The sequence below is a fragment of the Eublepharis macularius genome, chromosome 15 (assembly GCF_028583425.1).
Source record: "Eublepharis macularius isolate TG4126 chromosome 15, MPM_Emac_v1.0, whole genome shotgun sequence".
Lineage (NCBI taxonomy): Eukaryota > Metazoa > Chordata > Lepidosauria > Squamata > Eublepharidae > Eublepharis > Eublepharis macularius.
This window is the reverse complement of record NC_072804.1, coordinates 45,039,509-45,055,894: the sequence shown is the minus strand read 5'-3', so window position 1 is coordinate 45,055,894 and position 16,386 is coordinate 45,039,509. Positions and strand designations below refer to the sequence as shown.

The following is a 16,386-nucleotide window of genomic DNA, read 5'->3' as shown; positions in this document are numbered from 1 at the left end:
AGACCCAAGTATGGTTTACCCGACTGTTTAAACTCAAAAATTCAGCCCCTGGGTGGAGGCCTTTGAAATTATGTGCTTAAGGCTCCAATCCTAAGTGCATGTCCTTAGAAGTAAGAGCCAAGCTACAAGTGACGCCTTACCCAGGTTGGACACTTGTCAGCTTCCCTCAAGTTTTGATGGGAAATGTAGGTGTCCTGGTTTTACAGCTTGGCTCTCCATTACAGCTGCAAGACCAGGATGCCTACATTTCCCATCAAAACTTGAGGGAAGCTGACAAGTGTCCAACCTGTGTCAGGCGTCACGTGTAGCTTGGCTCTCTCTCTCATTGAATCAAGTGAAACATGCTTGTAAATAAGCATAGAATTGGGTTGGCCGCAAATCCTTGCAGAAGGTAACTGTTTTTCAGACACTGCTGATTTACATGGGAAAGCATTCAAAGTGCACGCTTCTTGCCCCCATTGAAATCGAAAGGAAATGAAAGTTATGTCTGAATTCAAACAGAATGTAAAACACATGTTTTTGTAACAGCGAACTGTTTCTGGTTTTTGCAATGAGAGCTGATACCATGAGGAGCCCATGGGCCACAGAAAAGTGCTTTGACAGGGAACGGGGTTATGTGGGGGGCTCATTCCTCACCTACCATTGCGGCAGCATGGTGGAATGGATAAGCCAGTAGGAACTGTGCATTCAAGGGGAGTAAGTCATCAATTTCCCCTCCTCCTTCCCCCCTTCCTAAAATACTGTCAGCAAAGTACACACAAACACCTGCACAGACATACACAAATCGAAGCCCACGCCAATTCCCGACATGAACACACATCCCAAAAAAAGACACCGATACACCAACTTCACATACATCCAAGCGCATACAAACCTGATTCCCAAACACGCGCACACGTATATGGAAGTTTTCCATGCCAGGCACACATGCATGTGAAAAACCAAACCAAAAGAGCCCCCTCCATACATACATATACAAAGACCCTCTGATTCTAAATAAACATACAAAAGCTTTAATCCCACCTGCCCCATCACCTAAAATCCTTGGAACTCGCCTCGTTCTGTCCACATCTAAACCCCAAGAGTGTATGTCCTGTATCAGGAAGCTTCGTGTGTTGTGGCTGCATATACTCTAAACATCCCTTTTCCTCCTGGCACAAACTGTGGTCACACGTCTGGGGAGGCAGGACAAAGTGAGTGTGTGTGTGTGTGTGTGTGTGCTGTTAGTGTTTTAATTGGGTTAAGACATAGGTTAAAAAGCTAGAACTCTTCCTTGCTACAAACACCAGAAGGAAATCATCTTTTAAGTGATCGCCGCACTTTTCGGTTCAGCGTTCACTCAAAAGGCCCTTGGTAGAGCCCCCGAGAGATTCCGAGGGTATCACCCAGTGATGCGCTTCAGGAACCTCAGGGTGCCCAGAGCTCCCCACTGCGTCAACTCTGCCCCCTCGCATTCTTGTGAGCATGACTAGCAGCAAGTCTGGGATCCTGCAGACCCCAGCTGGGCGAGATATCTTAAGGGCAGCACTGTCACCAGAGCAAAGCAGGGAAGTTCAGCCACCTCGCTGGGTCCATTACGAAGTGACCGAAAGGCCTCCTGGGATGGTACTCGGATGCCGTCCCTGCCGACGCATCGTGAAGTGCAGCAGCAAGAGGCAAAGCAGCCAGGGTGTCAAAGCACTCCGCCCTGATGCCATGCTGGCCTTTCGTGATGGACAGACTCAAAGCTGCCTCCAGAGGTTCGTGTGCTTTCGAAAACAACAGTAGGCAAAGTCATCGAAACGAGCAAACACAGCAGCCGAAAGGGACACTCGGTGAGATGCCGCTGAGATCGGTAGTGGCAGATCCTCCCCACCGACGCCCACCCTTTTCACAGGAAACAGTACACAACATAGTTCCATGAACAGTCAGAGGGAGGTGGAGGAGAGATGGAAGAGGAAGCCACAGAGTCCAGCCCTGGGAATCCTCGCTGCCTGCCCACAGGGCCCAGTCTCTCAACAGTAGCTGTGCGTTTGGCCCTCTGTGTACACTGTCCAGCTGGGCCCCAAGTAGCACCCGGAGGGAGACCCCTCCCTCCTTTCCACGTTGCCATATTGCGGGGGAGACGGGCAGCACTCATCCATCTTCCGCAGAGACGAAGGCGGTGCGGAGGCCTGGCTCCCTGGGCGAGCCGGGGGTCCGTCGTATGTGATGATGGGCTCGGGACCGTAGGGGGGACGTCCCCAACAGGCTGGGGGTGGGCGATAGAACTGCAACACGGTGCGGCTGCACGGCAGAACATCCATGAGCGGGCGGTACTGCCCAGTGGGCGGGTATCCCCAGCCGAGCCTCTGCTTCTGAGGCAACGGAGGTCTGCTGTGGTTTGATTGAGGCTGAGCAGCCCCAGGGTCGGAATGACTGCGGGGGTGTGCTGCTTCAGGTGGGGGTGAGGGTGAGGGGACGACAGGGGGAGGCTCGGGGAAGGGCACGTTGACGTAGATTGGTTCCTGCCGTGTCACCGCAGGCGGCATCGGCTGGTTGTGCATGCGGCTGTTCTTTAAAATGGGCTGGAGGGAGGATGGGGCTGAGGGGAGGTAGGGCTGGCGCCACGGCCTCTCAAACACACCATAGGAGGCATTGAACGTGGCCAAGTACTCTGGGGGTGGGCAGGATGGCCACGGTCGCGCCATTCCAGGGTAAGCGGGTGGCTCTCCCACAATCTCGTAATAGAGATTCTCGTGTTCCAGCTGGGGAGGTGGTGTCCCGTTAATGCCTGCCTGAGAAGAGACAGAGAAGCGGCTGTTGTGCTGGAGCTGAAGATCTGGGAGGTAGGATTGGAAGGTAGGGAGCCTGCTTTTGAGGGGCAAGGGACTCGGGGTGATGGGGAAGTGGGGAGGAGGTGGGGGCTTAGGTGGAGCAGGAGACTGAGTGGACGAGGGAAACGGGTCTTGGGGCTGACGAGGTGCAGGATACGGGACCGACAGGGGAGCTGGCTGGTGGTGCAAGTTGTAGGCGACGGATGAAGCAGGCGACTGGCAGGACAAGTGGTAGGGGTCCGATAAGGAATGTGACTGGGGGTCTCTCTGTGGCAGGTCGCTGAGGACCCGCCGGTAGGGCGAAAAGGAATCCGAGCTGCCCAGGGGTGAGGCCTGGCTGAATGGCACCTGTGCAACAAAAAGGGGAGAGAGAGAACAGCAGGGATGTTGGACAACATACATACGGTATACTCGCAAAACTCAGCCCTCTGACCATCACTTGCTCCACCCACCCTCGATCCTAGCCACCGCCTGCAGTGGCAGCAGCGAGAGTCAACCCGTTTAAAGAAGCAGAGCCAGAGAACTGAGCAGAGAGTCCTTTTGCCTGTACTGAGAGATGGCACAGGACATTTTAGCAGCTGAGGCAGGGCATCCAGATGCTGACCCTCCTGCCATCACAGTGGCACGAGATAATGATACACTAAATAACAGGGGAACTGGCAGCATCTGAAGAGTAGCCCAGTTCTGCTGTCTCCCCAGCCTAACAGCCCAGCCCCTCAGCTCCACCCTACGCCAATCCTTTCAAGCAGCCCCTCACCTTGTTTCCACCCTGGCGGTCGCGGCACTGGCTGCCTACACTCCTGCCCCTGGTCTGCCCTTGCAGCGATGCAGGTCCGGAGGCCTTCGGGCTGGGCCGCACCATGGAGTAGAGCGCCCGCGCTCCACTCGACAGCTCTCCTGCTTTGCACTCCAGGGACAGTGAGCGTCGGAAGTGCGTCCGCGGCTCCCTCTTCCCAGGGCCGGCTTGCTGCTGCCGTTGCTGTTGCTGCTGCTGGAGTACTGCCTGGTGTGCACTCTCGGCTAGCGCCAGCGCCATCAGCCGAGCTGGGTTCTTGGGAGGAGGAGGTGGGGGGATATGCCGCAGCACGGAGAGCACACCGGGAGATGTTGGGACGGCTTCGGCCTTTGGACCTGAATGGGGGAAGAGAGAGACAAAGATTTATTTATTTTTATTTTATTTATTTACCTTCAATTTCTATTCCGCCCTCCCCGAACTGGCAGGCTCAGGGCGGATTACATTCTATGAAACAGCACATTAATAACAAGAATATAATTAAAATTTTTAAAATTAAAACAACAAACATGAGTCCTACTGTCAGGAAAGGTGAGACTGTCTTCCCAGGCAGAAGTGCAAGAAAAAAAGAAGGCCAAGAATCCATTACTGAGTGTGTCCTTCCTTTTACCAGCCTGGAGTTGTAGAGCTGGGAGTACTGGCGGGACACTGTGCTGCCCCAGCAGGATATACAGCAAGCATAGCAGCAGCTTGTATTACTGCAAGGAAGTCAGTCATTTACCTTTAATGCATGATGGGAATTGTAGTTTGTTAGCCCTTTAGGACAGATGTTCTGAGATAGCCTTCCTTATTGGTTTATACATAAGTTCCCTTCTGGGAGCAAGCAAGCCCACAACATTTTTATGGTTCTTTTCTGTTTCTTTCTTTTGCAATCACTAGCAGCAGGGAGGCGCAAGTTCATCTCTCTTTTCACCAAAGGGGCTCTTATCACTAAAAACGGACCTCCTCTTCGTTTTGCCATTAGATTGTGAGTTATAGATCCAGAAGAGTTAGCCGTGTTAGTCTGTAGTAGCAAAATCAAAAAGAGTCCAGTAGCACCTTTAAGACTAACCAATTTTATTGTAGCATAAGCTTTCGAGAATCAAGTTCTCTTCGTCAGATGCATCTGACGAAGAGAACTTGATTCTCGAAAGCTTATGCTACAATAAAATTGGTTAGTCTTAAAGGTGCTACTGGACTCTTTTAGATTGTGAGTTAAAGATTCGTTTGCATGTGCGAACAGCCTAATAAAATGATCTGACCCCAGCAGACTGGCGTTGATCATTCACCAGCAACAAGACATCCCGCTTCAGAGCTGGGACAGGCACCTGGCACATGCTCAGGAGAATTACCTTTACATTGCAAGAAAAAAAGCATTATCTGCAGATGGCCACCTAAACGGAATGGGGTGTCCACGGCCTATCAGTGCCCTTCCAACTTTCCTGTTCTCACTCTTGGCCCTTTGACATGGTGTTCCCCATCTCTGAAAACACCCTCTCCATCTTCTTTATCCATTAAGCCATTTCCCACTTCTCTTCAAGATCCATTGACGCTGCTCAGGGCAAGATTAACTATTGTGCTCAATACTCTACTGAGCCCAGTTCCAGAAACCAAGTGTTGTGCGGGTGGGCTGTGTGTCACTGAACCTGTGCCCAAAAAAAGGGCCTGGGTCACTACTTGCTCTTTGAAACCCCTGAAGCTCAAAACAAATGCGGCTGCAACTTTATGAAATGACAGGTGTAGAAGCGTTCAAATACTGACAGTCAGGCCAGCATGAGGACTAGAACAGACTATTGTTGTGGATAAATTTCAAGACGATAATGTTAAAATGAGCAGCACTTATTATTGGGAAGGAAGAATGGAAGCCACATTTTTAACACAGCGAATTTGCAAAATATTTTTTTCTTCACTCAGTTTACCTCTAATCAGTTACTGTGTAATTTATTAGTTTTATTTATAATACAATAGTATAATTTTATATATATATATACACCTATACACACATACATACACACACACACATACACACACATACACACACACACACGTATATATATATATATAGGGCCGGCGCCAGGGGTTCTGGCAGCTGAGGCTGGGGTCAGCTTCAGGCTTGTTCCTGCCCTCTCTCTTGCATGCAGAGCACGCATGCACATGCGCACCCTGCGCATATGCACCCCGACTGCGGGGCAGCGGGCGGGAGAGCTGGGAGGCCGCCTACTCAGACTCCCCCACGCTGCCACAGGTAGCTAGGGAGGCGTGCACGTCCTCCCAGCCCTCCTGGTTTGTTGCTCAGTTTTTCGAGGTCCGTTTACTCCCCCGGCGGGAGCCTGGCCCTCACCTTGCCCCTCAGGGTTGTTTTTTTTTTGCGAGCACGCACAGCACACACGTGCTCCTAGCATGCACAATGACGTGGCTCTCCCCTCCGGCGTTGCGGCCAGGCGCCCCACCAGCATCTGCTTGGCATGCAGGCCCAATCCCCGGCATCTCCAGTTAAAAGGACCAGGCAGCAGGTGATGTGAAAGACCTCTGCCTGAGCTCCTGGAGATGAGTCTGAGTAGACAAAACTGACCTTGATGGACCAATGAACTGATTCAGTGCAAAACAGCTTCATGTATGAAACAACAAAATGGCAATTCCTCCTGATTAACGAGTGCAGAGCACAAAGACATGCTTGCATTTGTGGAACAGAATGTGTAAGCAAAAGGAACTCACTGTGAGGTGACACGTGGCCTTTAGTTTGCGTGAGCTTGCAGCGGACTTCACGTTTGCAGCTGTCGCTGAGCTGTCCACCAGCAGCACACAGCAGCATGGAGATCATATGTGGTGGCGAGGCATGCACACTTAGCCCCTTGCCCTCACTGCCTGCAAACATTTCCAACACCTTGTCAGGTAGGGAGACAGGTAGAGGCTCTGATGTATCCTGGCCGATTGTGGGTGGTGAACAGGGTGAGAGGGCCCCAATAGGACTCGGAGAGCTTGAGTCGTCTGAGAGTGAGGGGTGCCGCACAGGAGGGCTGCACTGGAAAGTCAACGGGTCAAAGTCCAAGCCGCGGAGGCCGGGAGGGCTCAGCTCGAGCTCCGAGTCCAGCTCTGAGTCGCCTTCGAGCCAAGAGGAACGGCGCCGTGCAACCATGTCTCCTGCCCCGGCTGGGCCATCCCCCCTGCCCGATACAGAGGAGCCCAGAGAGGAACATGAACGGCACGGCTTCAGGGTGGGGAAGGCATCGCTGCTGGAGTGTGGGCGTCGCAGGCAGGGCAGCTTGGGGAGCCCTAGGCGAAAGACCAAAGGGTACATGGATTAACAATAAACTCCTCTTGACAAACTGCGTATTTTTGAGAAGCACATCAATGCTACAAAGGAATGGCCCCCCCATGTATGGGGCTGGCTTCCAGTGCATCCAGATTTATGTGAGAGCCACCCAACGGACAGCAATGGAAAATGGCTGTGCAGACTGATGTCACATCGGCTCAGGGTTGCCCTATTGCCTTGGGAAGGCAAGTGACCCACTGCTGCTATAAGGGTGGCTTTTTGTGCTGCTCGTTTTATGCAGGGAGGATTGGCAAAGTCTGTACACAAACAGCGCCCTCAGGCTTCTCAACTCCCAGCCCACAAGATTACCTGTTATACTGGCCTGTGACGTCAGGGACTCCTCACTCTTGGCTGATCGCAGGGTGACGTTCTCAACCTGGGTGCCTAGGGCAAGAGACGAGGAAAGACTGGGTTATTATCAGCCCTCTGAACAGGTCTTAGGTCACAGCCATCCACCTCGTTTCAAACCTCATCTGCTCAACAATTACACATGCCATACTGCTGAGAACTAATTTTCCAAGGGCCGGGGGGACCTGATTCCAACTGGCACCACAACATGGAAAGAGAAGGGGCTTCACTCTTCCTTCCTTGTATCATTTGCATGACCCAAATTGGAGGTTTATTTGTCCCATTGGGTGGCACATGTTGCCAACCAGCACATAAGCAAATAGCATCCCCTCCCCAAGCGGTTTCTCTTACACCGGTGCGGTCCCAACGCAAATCAAGGCCCAGCAGGTTAACTGCTCCATTATTTACTGGTCCAAAATTCACTGAGTACCTCAATTTCCTTTTTTTTTAAAGCAAGTTTTTAGTACTTGTGGCCACTAAGATAAGCTTGGAAGCACACAGGAAGTGCTTGATTAGACCTCCTAAGCTCAAAGGAAGTCTTTATTGCTCTGTATGCACTTTAATAGCCCTATGGCTATTAAATTAGAACGGATGATATAAAACCGTGCAGATGTAAGGCTCCTTTGATTTCTTTACATCATTTATCAAGGACAAAAACTGTGATTTTTTTTTTCTCCCCAAGGCATAGAATTTGTGTTTCAGCCGGAAGAAATGCACAGCCAGTGGTAACAAAATACAACAATGGGTACTTGAAGAAATTGAGAATGTTCTTTCGAATGCACTTTGTCCTGTAACTGAACACTTAAATGGCACAAAAAAAGGCAAGACAGCATAAGTGGAATCATGTATGATATTTTTTTCCGGGGTTGATGTTAATTATTTTTGAAAATTATTTTCTCTAAAGACAAGTGTCTAGTTCAAAATACGTTGGGGAATTCAAAAATTTCATCAATGGATGTTCAAGCACATTTGTGTTGCATATTTCTGCATTACATCTGGTGTGGAATTTGTGGTGTGTGTTTTTGCATGCGCAGGAAACTTCTAGACCTTTTTCATAGACTCCAGAAGGAGACAGCTACAGACTGGTTATGGAACAACAGAAGATCACGTGGGTACACAGCAGCTTAAGGCCGCACACTTGTGTATCAGTTAGTTCTCTCACCCGGCAGAGACTCTCCAAGTCCAAAGAGCTCTCCGAGTCGATGAGATTTCTTGCGGAATGTGACGGGTGCCTTCCCGATGGCAAAGAACGCCTTCCAGCTTGGACCCGAGGTCTTGCGCAGCCTCCCGTTGCTTTCTGCCTTTTGCCTACAGATGGGAGACACAGGTCAGCCCTGCTCCACCATATTCGGCACCATGGATCAAAAAAAGTGACACCCCACTCTCAAGACAAATCCAGTTGTCCTTCAAAGGGCACACTTTTGCCACAACTAAAAATCCAGCACCTTAGTTGCTACATAAGCTGTTGTAAGGACAAGGATCTTCTTAAGAATTATCTCGCTAGTTTAGTTCAGTGTCTTTATTTCCAGCTCAATGCCACTGGAAGCTCCCAAGGAAAACGGTGAAAGTGTGGGTCCTCTGTCCCTAAAATCCAGGGGCAGAAACAGCTGCCTCTCTGCATGGAGGTTTCCAATGCCTGTATCTACATTCTCCACCCCCGTTACCTGGCGTCAGGTGATCCTACTGCAGAGGAGAGCCTTCCTTGCCCCTGCAAATCAGTGGACTCGCTCCTGGCCTCTGATCTGGTGATCTTGCACAGGGCCTGAGTGCGTGCCTGGGCCTCCTCCAGAGACAGCAGTCGGGTGGACGGGCAGCTGACCAGCTGGGATTTGGGTCGGGGAAGGAAGCAGCGTCCTATTGGAGACAGGCAGTTGGCAGCTCAGAGAGGAATATTATACGCTGCTCATACAATCAGCCACACACTAGCCTTGTGTCAGAAAGACATCACTACCGCACAAATGGATGTCCCACCACCAACACGCACCAGAGAGGGATTCAGTGCACAAAATAACACTATGATCAACTGGAAAACAGGTCAGGAAATAGTCCCTCCCTAGTGATGGACAAAAGCAGATGAAATGTTATGCTGGAATTCCTTTAATATTATGTGCGGGATTCGTGTGAACAGACTTATTATCCTTCCTTTTAAAACTCAGATTTGCAATTAAGGAGGACTTCTGAATCTACCCTTGCTTCTGGATGCCCAAACGGAGGCTGTGGCCAAGAGTGCCTTAGGCTGATATATCACCCTTTCTGGTGTAATGTGACAGAGGCACTGGTAACTTCCAGATCAGACTACTGTAATGTAATCCATGTAGAGCTGCCTTTGAGAAGTTCTCAGAAATTGCAACTGGTCCAGTTGAATGTTTTGCAGAACCCCCATAATGCTTTCTAAGAATTCCCAGAGCATACTAAAACACCCAGAGGAAAGGTGCGAACGCATGCGCACGCACACACACACAATGTCCAACCAATTGCCCTGGAAAGCGAACAAACACGCCCTGGAGGCCAAGGACTTTCCCTTGATGTGGCCTCCTTGGGCTGGTCTTCAGAGGTTTACAGTCTCTGAACAGGCCCTAGGGCTTTAGTCATTTTGGCTAGAACCATTTGTGGATCTATCCTCCCTGAATGTAAAAACCACCTAGTTGTAGCTAAGCAAGTTTGGATCTGGTCAAGTGCTTGGCTGAGAGACCTCCCGGGAACATTATGAAGGCAAAGTTGAGTTCCATGATAAAAGAAAGATAAACATGAAGTAAACATATCAGTGATGAATGTGGATGTAACTTTTTTCTTGTGCCTTGCTGACGCTCTGACAAGATTTCACTACTACCTTCTCCTCTCTCTCTCTCTCTCTCTCTCTCTCTCTCTCACACACACACACACACACACACACACACACACAAATCATGGGAATATATGAGATTCAAAACAGAGGTCACTTCATCCTTGCTGAAGTACAAGGCCAGCAATTACTAAAATAGAGGACTCCCTCCTAACAAAGCCTCTTGGCTGAATTCCCAAAGGCCAATTTTGTCAGAATTGAACATTCTGTGCCAAGAAAGAGGGGAGAAAAAACTGTTGATGGCTCCTTGCCTGGGATGGATGAGGGAGTCATATCTACAGCTACAAAATAAAAGTGATCAAGTTGACCTTCTTGGATTCCCAAAAGAATTCTGGGATTTGTAGGAAGAGGCTGGGTGATTCATGGCAGAGGTACCTGCGCTGTCCTTGCCGACTGAGGTGAAGGTATCGCTGAAGAGAACCTGAACGTTGTTGAGAAGGAACTCAACTACAAGGGACTGAACTCGGACTTCCTGGAAGGCATCGGCGCCACACTGAGCTACAGACTCTAAAGCCATCGACCTGTCATGCAAAAGAAGAGGAGGAATTACCAGGCAGCCTTTTTCTGTGAGAATCAGGAAAGTTCCGGCAACGCATGCTCACAGACAAAGGACATCATGCTTCTAAGCTGGAAGGGGAATGTCACAGACCCAAGGTAGTATGGTTAAGTAGGGAAGCAAGGACAGGTCACCAAATTATTAGACTGTAAAGAACACAGACAGGGCACCAGGAATTGGTACGGGCTGGAGTGGGAGGAACTCCAGGGCATTATGGGTAAGAGCAGGGCTCATTTCAAGGGGGAAGGTGCAGGAACGCAGTTCTGGCAGTTCCCCAAAAAGGTCACATGTCAGGTGGCCCCGCCCACCTGACTCTTGGCCATTTGGGGCCCATTTCAGCATGGATTGGAGCCAAGGTTGCCCGGATCGGGCCTCTGACAGGTGGTGGATCGCGCTCTCACTCAGCAGCAGCCCAATCCTGACCATTTTGGGCCCCCTTTCAGCCGTTTTCAGCCCCTTTTTGCCATTTAGGCCCAATTTCGGCTCTGAATGCCCAGGACTGGGTCCAATACAGCCAGGATAGGTGATGTCAGGGGGTGTGACATATGCAAATCAGTTATGCTAATGACACGTTTCCGGTGATGGCAAGGGGCATGGCATATGCTAACGAGTTATGCTAATGAGTTCCTCCAGCTCTTTTTCTACAAAATGACCCCTGGGTAAGAGCAATGGTCAGGAACAGAATAATGGAGGGGGAAAGGAGATATAGGCTAGTAAAAGCACAGATGGAATCTCAGATGAAGAGCTAGACAGCATTGCCAGCAAAACCCCAGAGACAAAGGGACAGAGTCACACTGCAACATTTGTAAGGGGGCAAAACTGTGAGGAAGAATTATTTATTCATTTACTTCACTTATGCCCACCTTTTCTCCCAATGGAGACCCAAAGCAGCTTACATCATTCTTCTTCTCACCTCCATTTCATCCTCACAACAACCCTGTGAGGTAGGATAGGCTGAAGTCGTGTGACTGGCCCAAGGTCACCCAGCAAGCTTCCATGGTCTCCCAGATCCTAGTCTAACACCCTACCTGTTATCCACCAGCCCTCTTGAGAAACTAAATTTAGCCCAGGAACTGTAGATTATCATATGATGCAGGGCACCTGTGGCATCACCTGCCACAGGTGGTAAGGACTGCGGTTAGCACAAGGAAGATGCCAGGGAAGCACAAGTAAGGTTTCGAGAACAGTGCAGGGAAGAGACAGACAGGGTGCCAGGCAGAGTGTCTTGGCAGCGTAGGGAAAGCGTAGTGCGTCTGGGTGTCTCACCGCAGCAGGTTGGGTGCCCAGACGATGGCTAAGTTGCGGATATGCATGCTGGTGTTTTGACTATGCATAGCCATGCGTGCCAGGTGCCGGAGCAGGTATTCCAGGGTCCTGTTGGGACAGAGCAGAAGCTGCTACCACTAAAGCCTGCTTCTACGAGCTTCCCTAGCAACCCAGCCTGCAGCCCAACTCCCACCTCCAAATACTCCTCTGCCCGCCCTGCCCATTTCTTAGGGTTGCCTTCAGAGACACCCACATCTCAGACAATCTGTACCTGTAGTGCGGCGGAGGCAACTGCTGGATGACGTCATGGACGCGCACCAAACGTTCCTCGTTCCCAGAGACGGACACGGCCTCCTAAAAGGGTGGGGGGAGAAGGAAGCGAAAGGGGGAGGTCAGTTTGGCAACAAGATTTCAGGTTGAGCCGGGCCCTATCAGTTTTATGAACATGAAGACAAGTATAATTGGATTTTATTTAGCGGGATTTTTGTCATTTGGTGACAGCCTATGGTCAAACACAATAAAACGATTCATTCATTCAATAGGAAGATGGAGGTATGGCTCCTTGAAAGCGAGAAAAGATACTTTCACAAGAGTCGAAAAAGTACCATTCCTCAAGTCTATCAATATACAGATGACGACGAATTCTCTCTTGCCGCTGACAGGGCTGCTTCTCTTCTGAACAGAAAGGGAGCAGGGAGCAAAGGCACGAACCCGAATTTTCGGTTCAGTTAAGCACAATAGGAGTGTCTTGATGGATTATGCAAAGAGTCTGTTTAGTCCAGCGTCCTATCTCCGACTGCAGCCAACCAGATGTTCTGAAAGTCTTATGAGACATGACGGACAAACCTTACACTGTTCCACAGCTGGAAGTGAGCAATCTGTTGCTTCTGGAGATAACATTCTGGCAGCCTGATCCCATCAGAAGAGACTCCCGCTGATTCCAATGGGCCTCCCTCCCAAGTAATTCAGAGAAGGATCAGGCTTAGTTGTTCCAGGTAATTGCTACTGATAGGCCTAGCATGCTCTTTGAATTCAACAAACCCTCTTTTAAAGACATCAGCATAACCCAGAACAGGGCTTTTTTTCAGCGGGAACGTGGTGGAACGGAGTTCCGGCACCTCTTGAAAATGGTCACATGGCCAGTGGCCCCGCCCCCTGATCTCCAGACAGAGATGAGTTTAGATTGCCCTCCGCGCCACTCCAGCAGCACGGAGAGAAATCTAAACTCCCCTCTGTCTGGAGATCAGGGGGCGGGGCCACTGGCCATGTGACCATTTTTGCCAAAGGCGATTTAAACTTTTAAAAAACTCCCCCCTTGTTCCAGCTGACCCAAAGTGACATCATTGTGTGGTCTTGAGTTCCACCACTGAGTTCCACCACATCTTTTCCCAGAAAAAAAGCCTTGACCCAGAAGATCTCCCATCCAGACACTCACAAGAATTCCCATCTGCTCAGAAGAAATACGGGCCAAATCAGACTCAAACATCCCCAGAAACAACCTGGACAGCAGAAAACCTCCATGTTCCAAAGGATTTTTTTAAAAAATTGGTACAATGGTACGGATTCACAACACAAACCAATGTAAGTTCAGGAAAGCAAAGAAGTGAAACAAACTTCACTGCTATTTTAAAAGTGGTGACCGCAGTTGAGGTGGGATACCAAAGCAAAAAACAGGATGCAGTTCATCCCGGGCACATTCTTCTGCTTTTGTGTCAAGTCAACGGGCATCAGGCCAGACAGCAGCAAGTTCACTTGGAGGACAGACAAAACTTTCCCTTACTCATCCTCATCTGTCAAGGCAGCTGATGGCCGCTCCAAGAGCCATAAGTCAGTGGGCAAGAGAGAACAGTTCCTCTTTTGAGAACCAGAGAACGTTAAGGCAAAGCTAAAGGGGGAGCGGGTAGTTAAGTAACTGGAACAGAGGGGTGGGAAACTGAGGGGCAGGCAGGAAAAAATGTGCTTGTGGGAAGAAGTCCAGGGTGCATTCTGAACACTGCCTCAGTGTTCGGGATGTACCATGGCAGCCATTGTCTGTGGTGGATTGGAAGACATGGAGGAAGGGGAAAAGTTCACATCTTCCATTGCCTTTTTAAATATAGTAGCTCTTTTCCTACAGGCAAGCGTTGAGTAATAATAATAATAATAATAACAACAAAGTGCTTATATACTGTTCTTCTAGGCAGATTAGTGCCTCACTCAGAGTGGTAAACAAAGTCAGTGTTGTTATTATCCCTACGATACAGCTGGGGCTGAGAGGAGTGGCTTATCCAAGGCCACCTGCTGAGATCATGGCAGCAGTAGGATTCGAACCAGCAGAGTGCTGATTCGCAGCCCAACCACTTATCCACTATGCTACAGCCTCTCCGTGTGTGGCAGTGTAAGAAATCCGACCTTGAAATAACCTAGGCTGTCTCCTGAACAGATAGCCTCTTCCTAATATATGTACAAAGAAAAGAGGGGGGGAACCTTTGCTGGCAGTTTTCTACCTTATCATGTTAATCAAAGTTCCAGTGTTGTGGCCAGTAAGTCCAAAGGGGCCATTGTGACTGACAAGCAAAGGGAGCCTTGCTGTCCTGCTTCATTGATCTCTACTCAGAGAAAAGGGCGGGTTTTTCAAATTTCCTCCCCTTGTCAATCATAGCAATCATTTTGCTCCATGTTCACTGTGTGTATGTGGTCCTTAAATGGATAATTTTTATACAATTTATATAACATGAAGCTGCCGGGCTAAGTCTGCCTAGCTCAGTTTTATCTAGTCTGACTGGTGGCGTCCCTGAAAAGGTCCCCTGCACAGAAAAATCTATCCCACCTTCTACCTACTTTAACTGGTGTCACCAGAGACAGAATGTGGGACCTTCTGAAAGCAAAGCCATGTGCTCTACTACTTAGCCGTGGCTTCTGTTCAAGAAAATTAACGTAATGGGATTTAAACATGAGCCCTATTTAGATTTTTGCTGCTGCATAATGTATTCTTTTATTTTACTTCATTTGTACCCCACCTTTCTCCCCAAAGCAGCTTACATCATTCTCCTAGCCTCAGTTTTTTTCTTCACAACAACCCTGAGAGGTGGGTTACAGAGGCTTTCTCTGTGGTGGCCCCTACCCTGTGGAACGGCCTCCTGCCAGAGGAGGTCAGGAGAGCCCCCACTCTCCTGGCTTTCCACAAATGATGCAAAACCAAATTATTCAAAAAGGCTTTTTACTCAGACCCCAAACTCTGCTCAGGACCTGTGTTCGATCCTGGCGGAAGCCGGGTTCAGGTAGCCGGCTCAAGCTTGACTCAGCCTTCCATCCTTCCGAGGTTGGTAAAATGAGTACCCAGTTTCCTGGAGGTAAAGTGTAGGTGACTGGGGAAGGCAATGGCAAACCACCCCGTAAAAGTCTGCCAAGAAAACGTCGTGATGCGACGTCCCCCATGGGTCAGCAATGACTTGGTGCTTGCACCTTTACCTTTACCTTTTTTTATTCAGATAGGAGGGTGGTATTGTAGGGAGGGGGATCTCAGATGCTTCGCTAATGAGTCAGGAACCATTGACCCCACCATATTGCCTTACTATTTATCTGTCGCTTTAAATATGTACTCCTATATACTACCTGTGCTTCATGTTGTCTAATGTTAGTCCTAGAACTGATTATGTTCTATTTCAACATTTCTTCAATTCTGTATTGGATCCTTGCTAATGCTATGCCTTTGTAAACTTGTATTTATTTACCCTATGGCATTGTTTATGGAAATGTCCTTGACACTGTATGGAAATGTCCTTGATACTGATTGTACTGATCTCACACTATGTAATCCGCATTGACTCTCAGTGAGAAAGGCGGACTATAAATGACATACACACATACATACATAGGGGGACTGGCCCAAGGTCACCCAGCAAGCTTCCATGGCAGAGCAGGGATCTGAACCTGGGTTGCCACTCTGACCACTACACCACATGTTCCCTGCAAGGTACACACAGGGCTGGATCAATGAGGGGGCAGGGGGGGTAGTCTGCCCCCGGCGCCGCCAAAGAGGGGGCGTCGGGAGCAGCTGCCACCCCAGGAGCACGCAAGTGGCAAGACAGGGGGTGCGCTTATCACACGCCCCCTGTCCTGCGGAGCTGGTGGCGGCAGCGCGGGTGGCTGGGAGGCCGCCTGCGCCATTTGCTTGCCCCACAGGACGAGGAGCGGCCAGCTTGCTGCGCGCCCCTTGTCCTGCTGGACAGGCAAAAGGCAGCATGGGTGGCTGGGAGGCCGCCCGCACCATTCGCCTGCCCTGTAGGACAAGGGGCGTGCGGCAAGCCAGCCGCCCCTCATCCTGCAGGGCAGGCAAATGGCGCAGGCAGCCTCCCAGCCACTCATGCTGCTGCTGCCAGCTCCGCAGCACACTGGGACAGCCAGCTTGCCGTGGGGCAGCACACGCCGCCTGCGTGATGATGTCATGGAGCAATGTCATCACGCAGCACCAGAAGCGCATGCGCGCGCTGTGCGCACATGTGAGGGGCTGGA

At 50.0% G+C, this 16,386-nt stretch overlaps 1 protein-coding gene across 1 annotated transcript in view; it reads right to left on the bottom strand.

Moving 5' to 3' along the window:
* Nucleotides 1–298: 298 nt before the first annotated feature.
* ARHGAP33 (Rho GTPase activating protein 33) overlaps nt 299–16,386 on the bottom strand; it is a 40,852-nt gene continuing 24,764 nt past the window's right edge. Inside the window, exons 14-22 of the mRNA XM_054998660.1 lie at nt 12,164–12,246; nt 11,893–12,000; nt 10,446–10,591; nt 8,893–9,082; nt 8,391–8,536; nt 7,190–7,264; nt 6,283–6,840; nt 3,553–3,926; nt 299–3,143 (exon numbers count right to left, since the gene is read on the bottom strand). Coding sequence (XP_054854635.1) covers nt 1,995–3,143; nt 3,553–3,926; nt 6,283–6,840; nt 7,190–7,264; nt 8,391–8,536; nt 8,893–9,082; nt 10,446–10,591; nt 11,893–12,000; nt 12,164–12,246 — 2,829 coding nt within the window. The 3' untranslated portion in view covers nt 299–1,994. The remainder of the gene's footprint in view (nt 3,144–3,552; nt 3,927–6,282; nt 6,841–7,189; nt 7,265–8,390; nt 8,537–8,892; nt 9,083–10,445; nt 10,592–11,892; nt 12,001–12,163; nt 12,247–16,386) is intronic.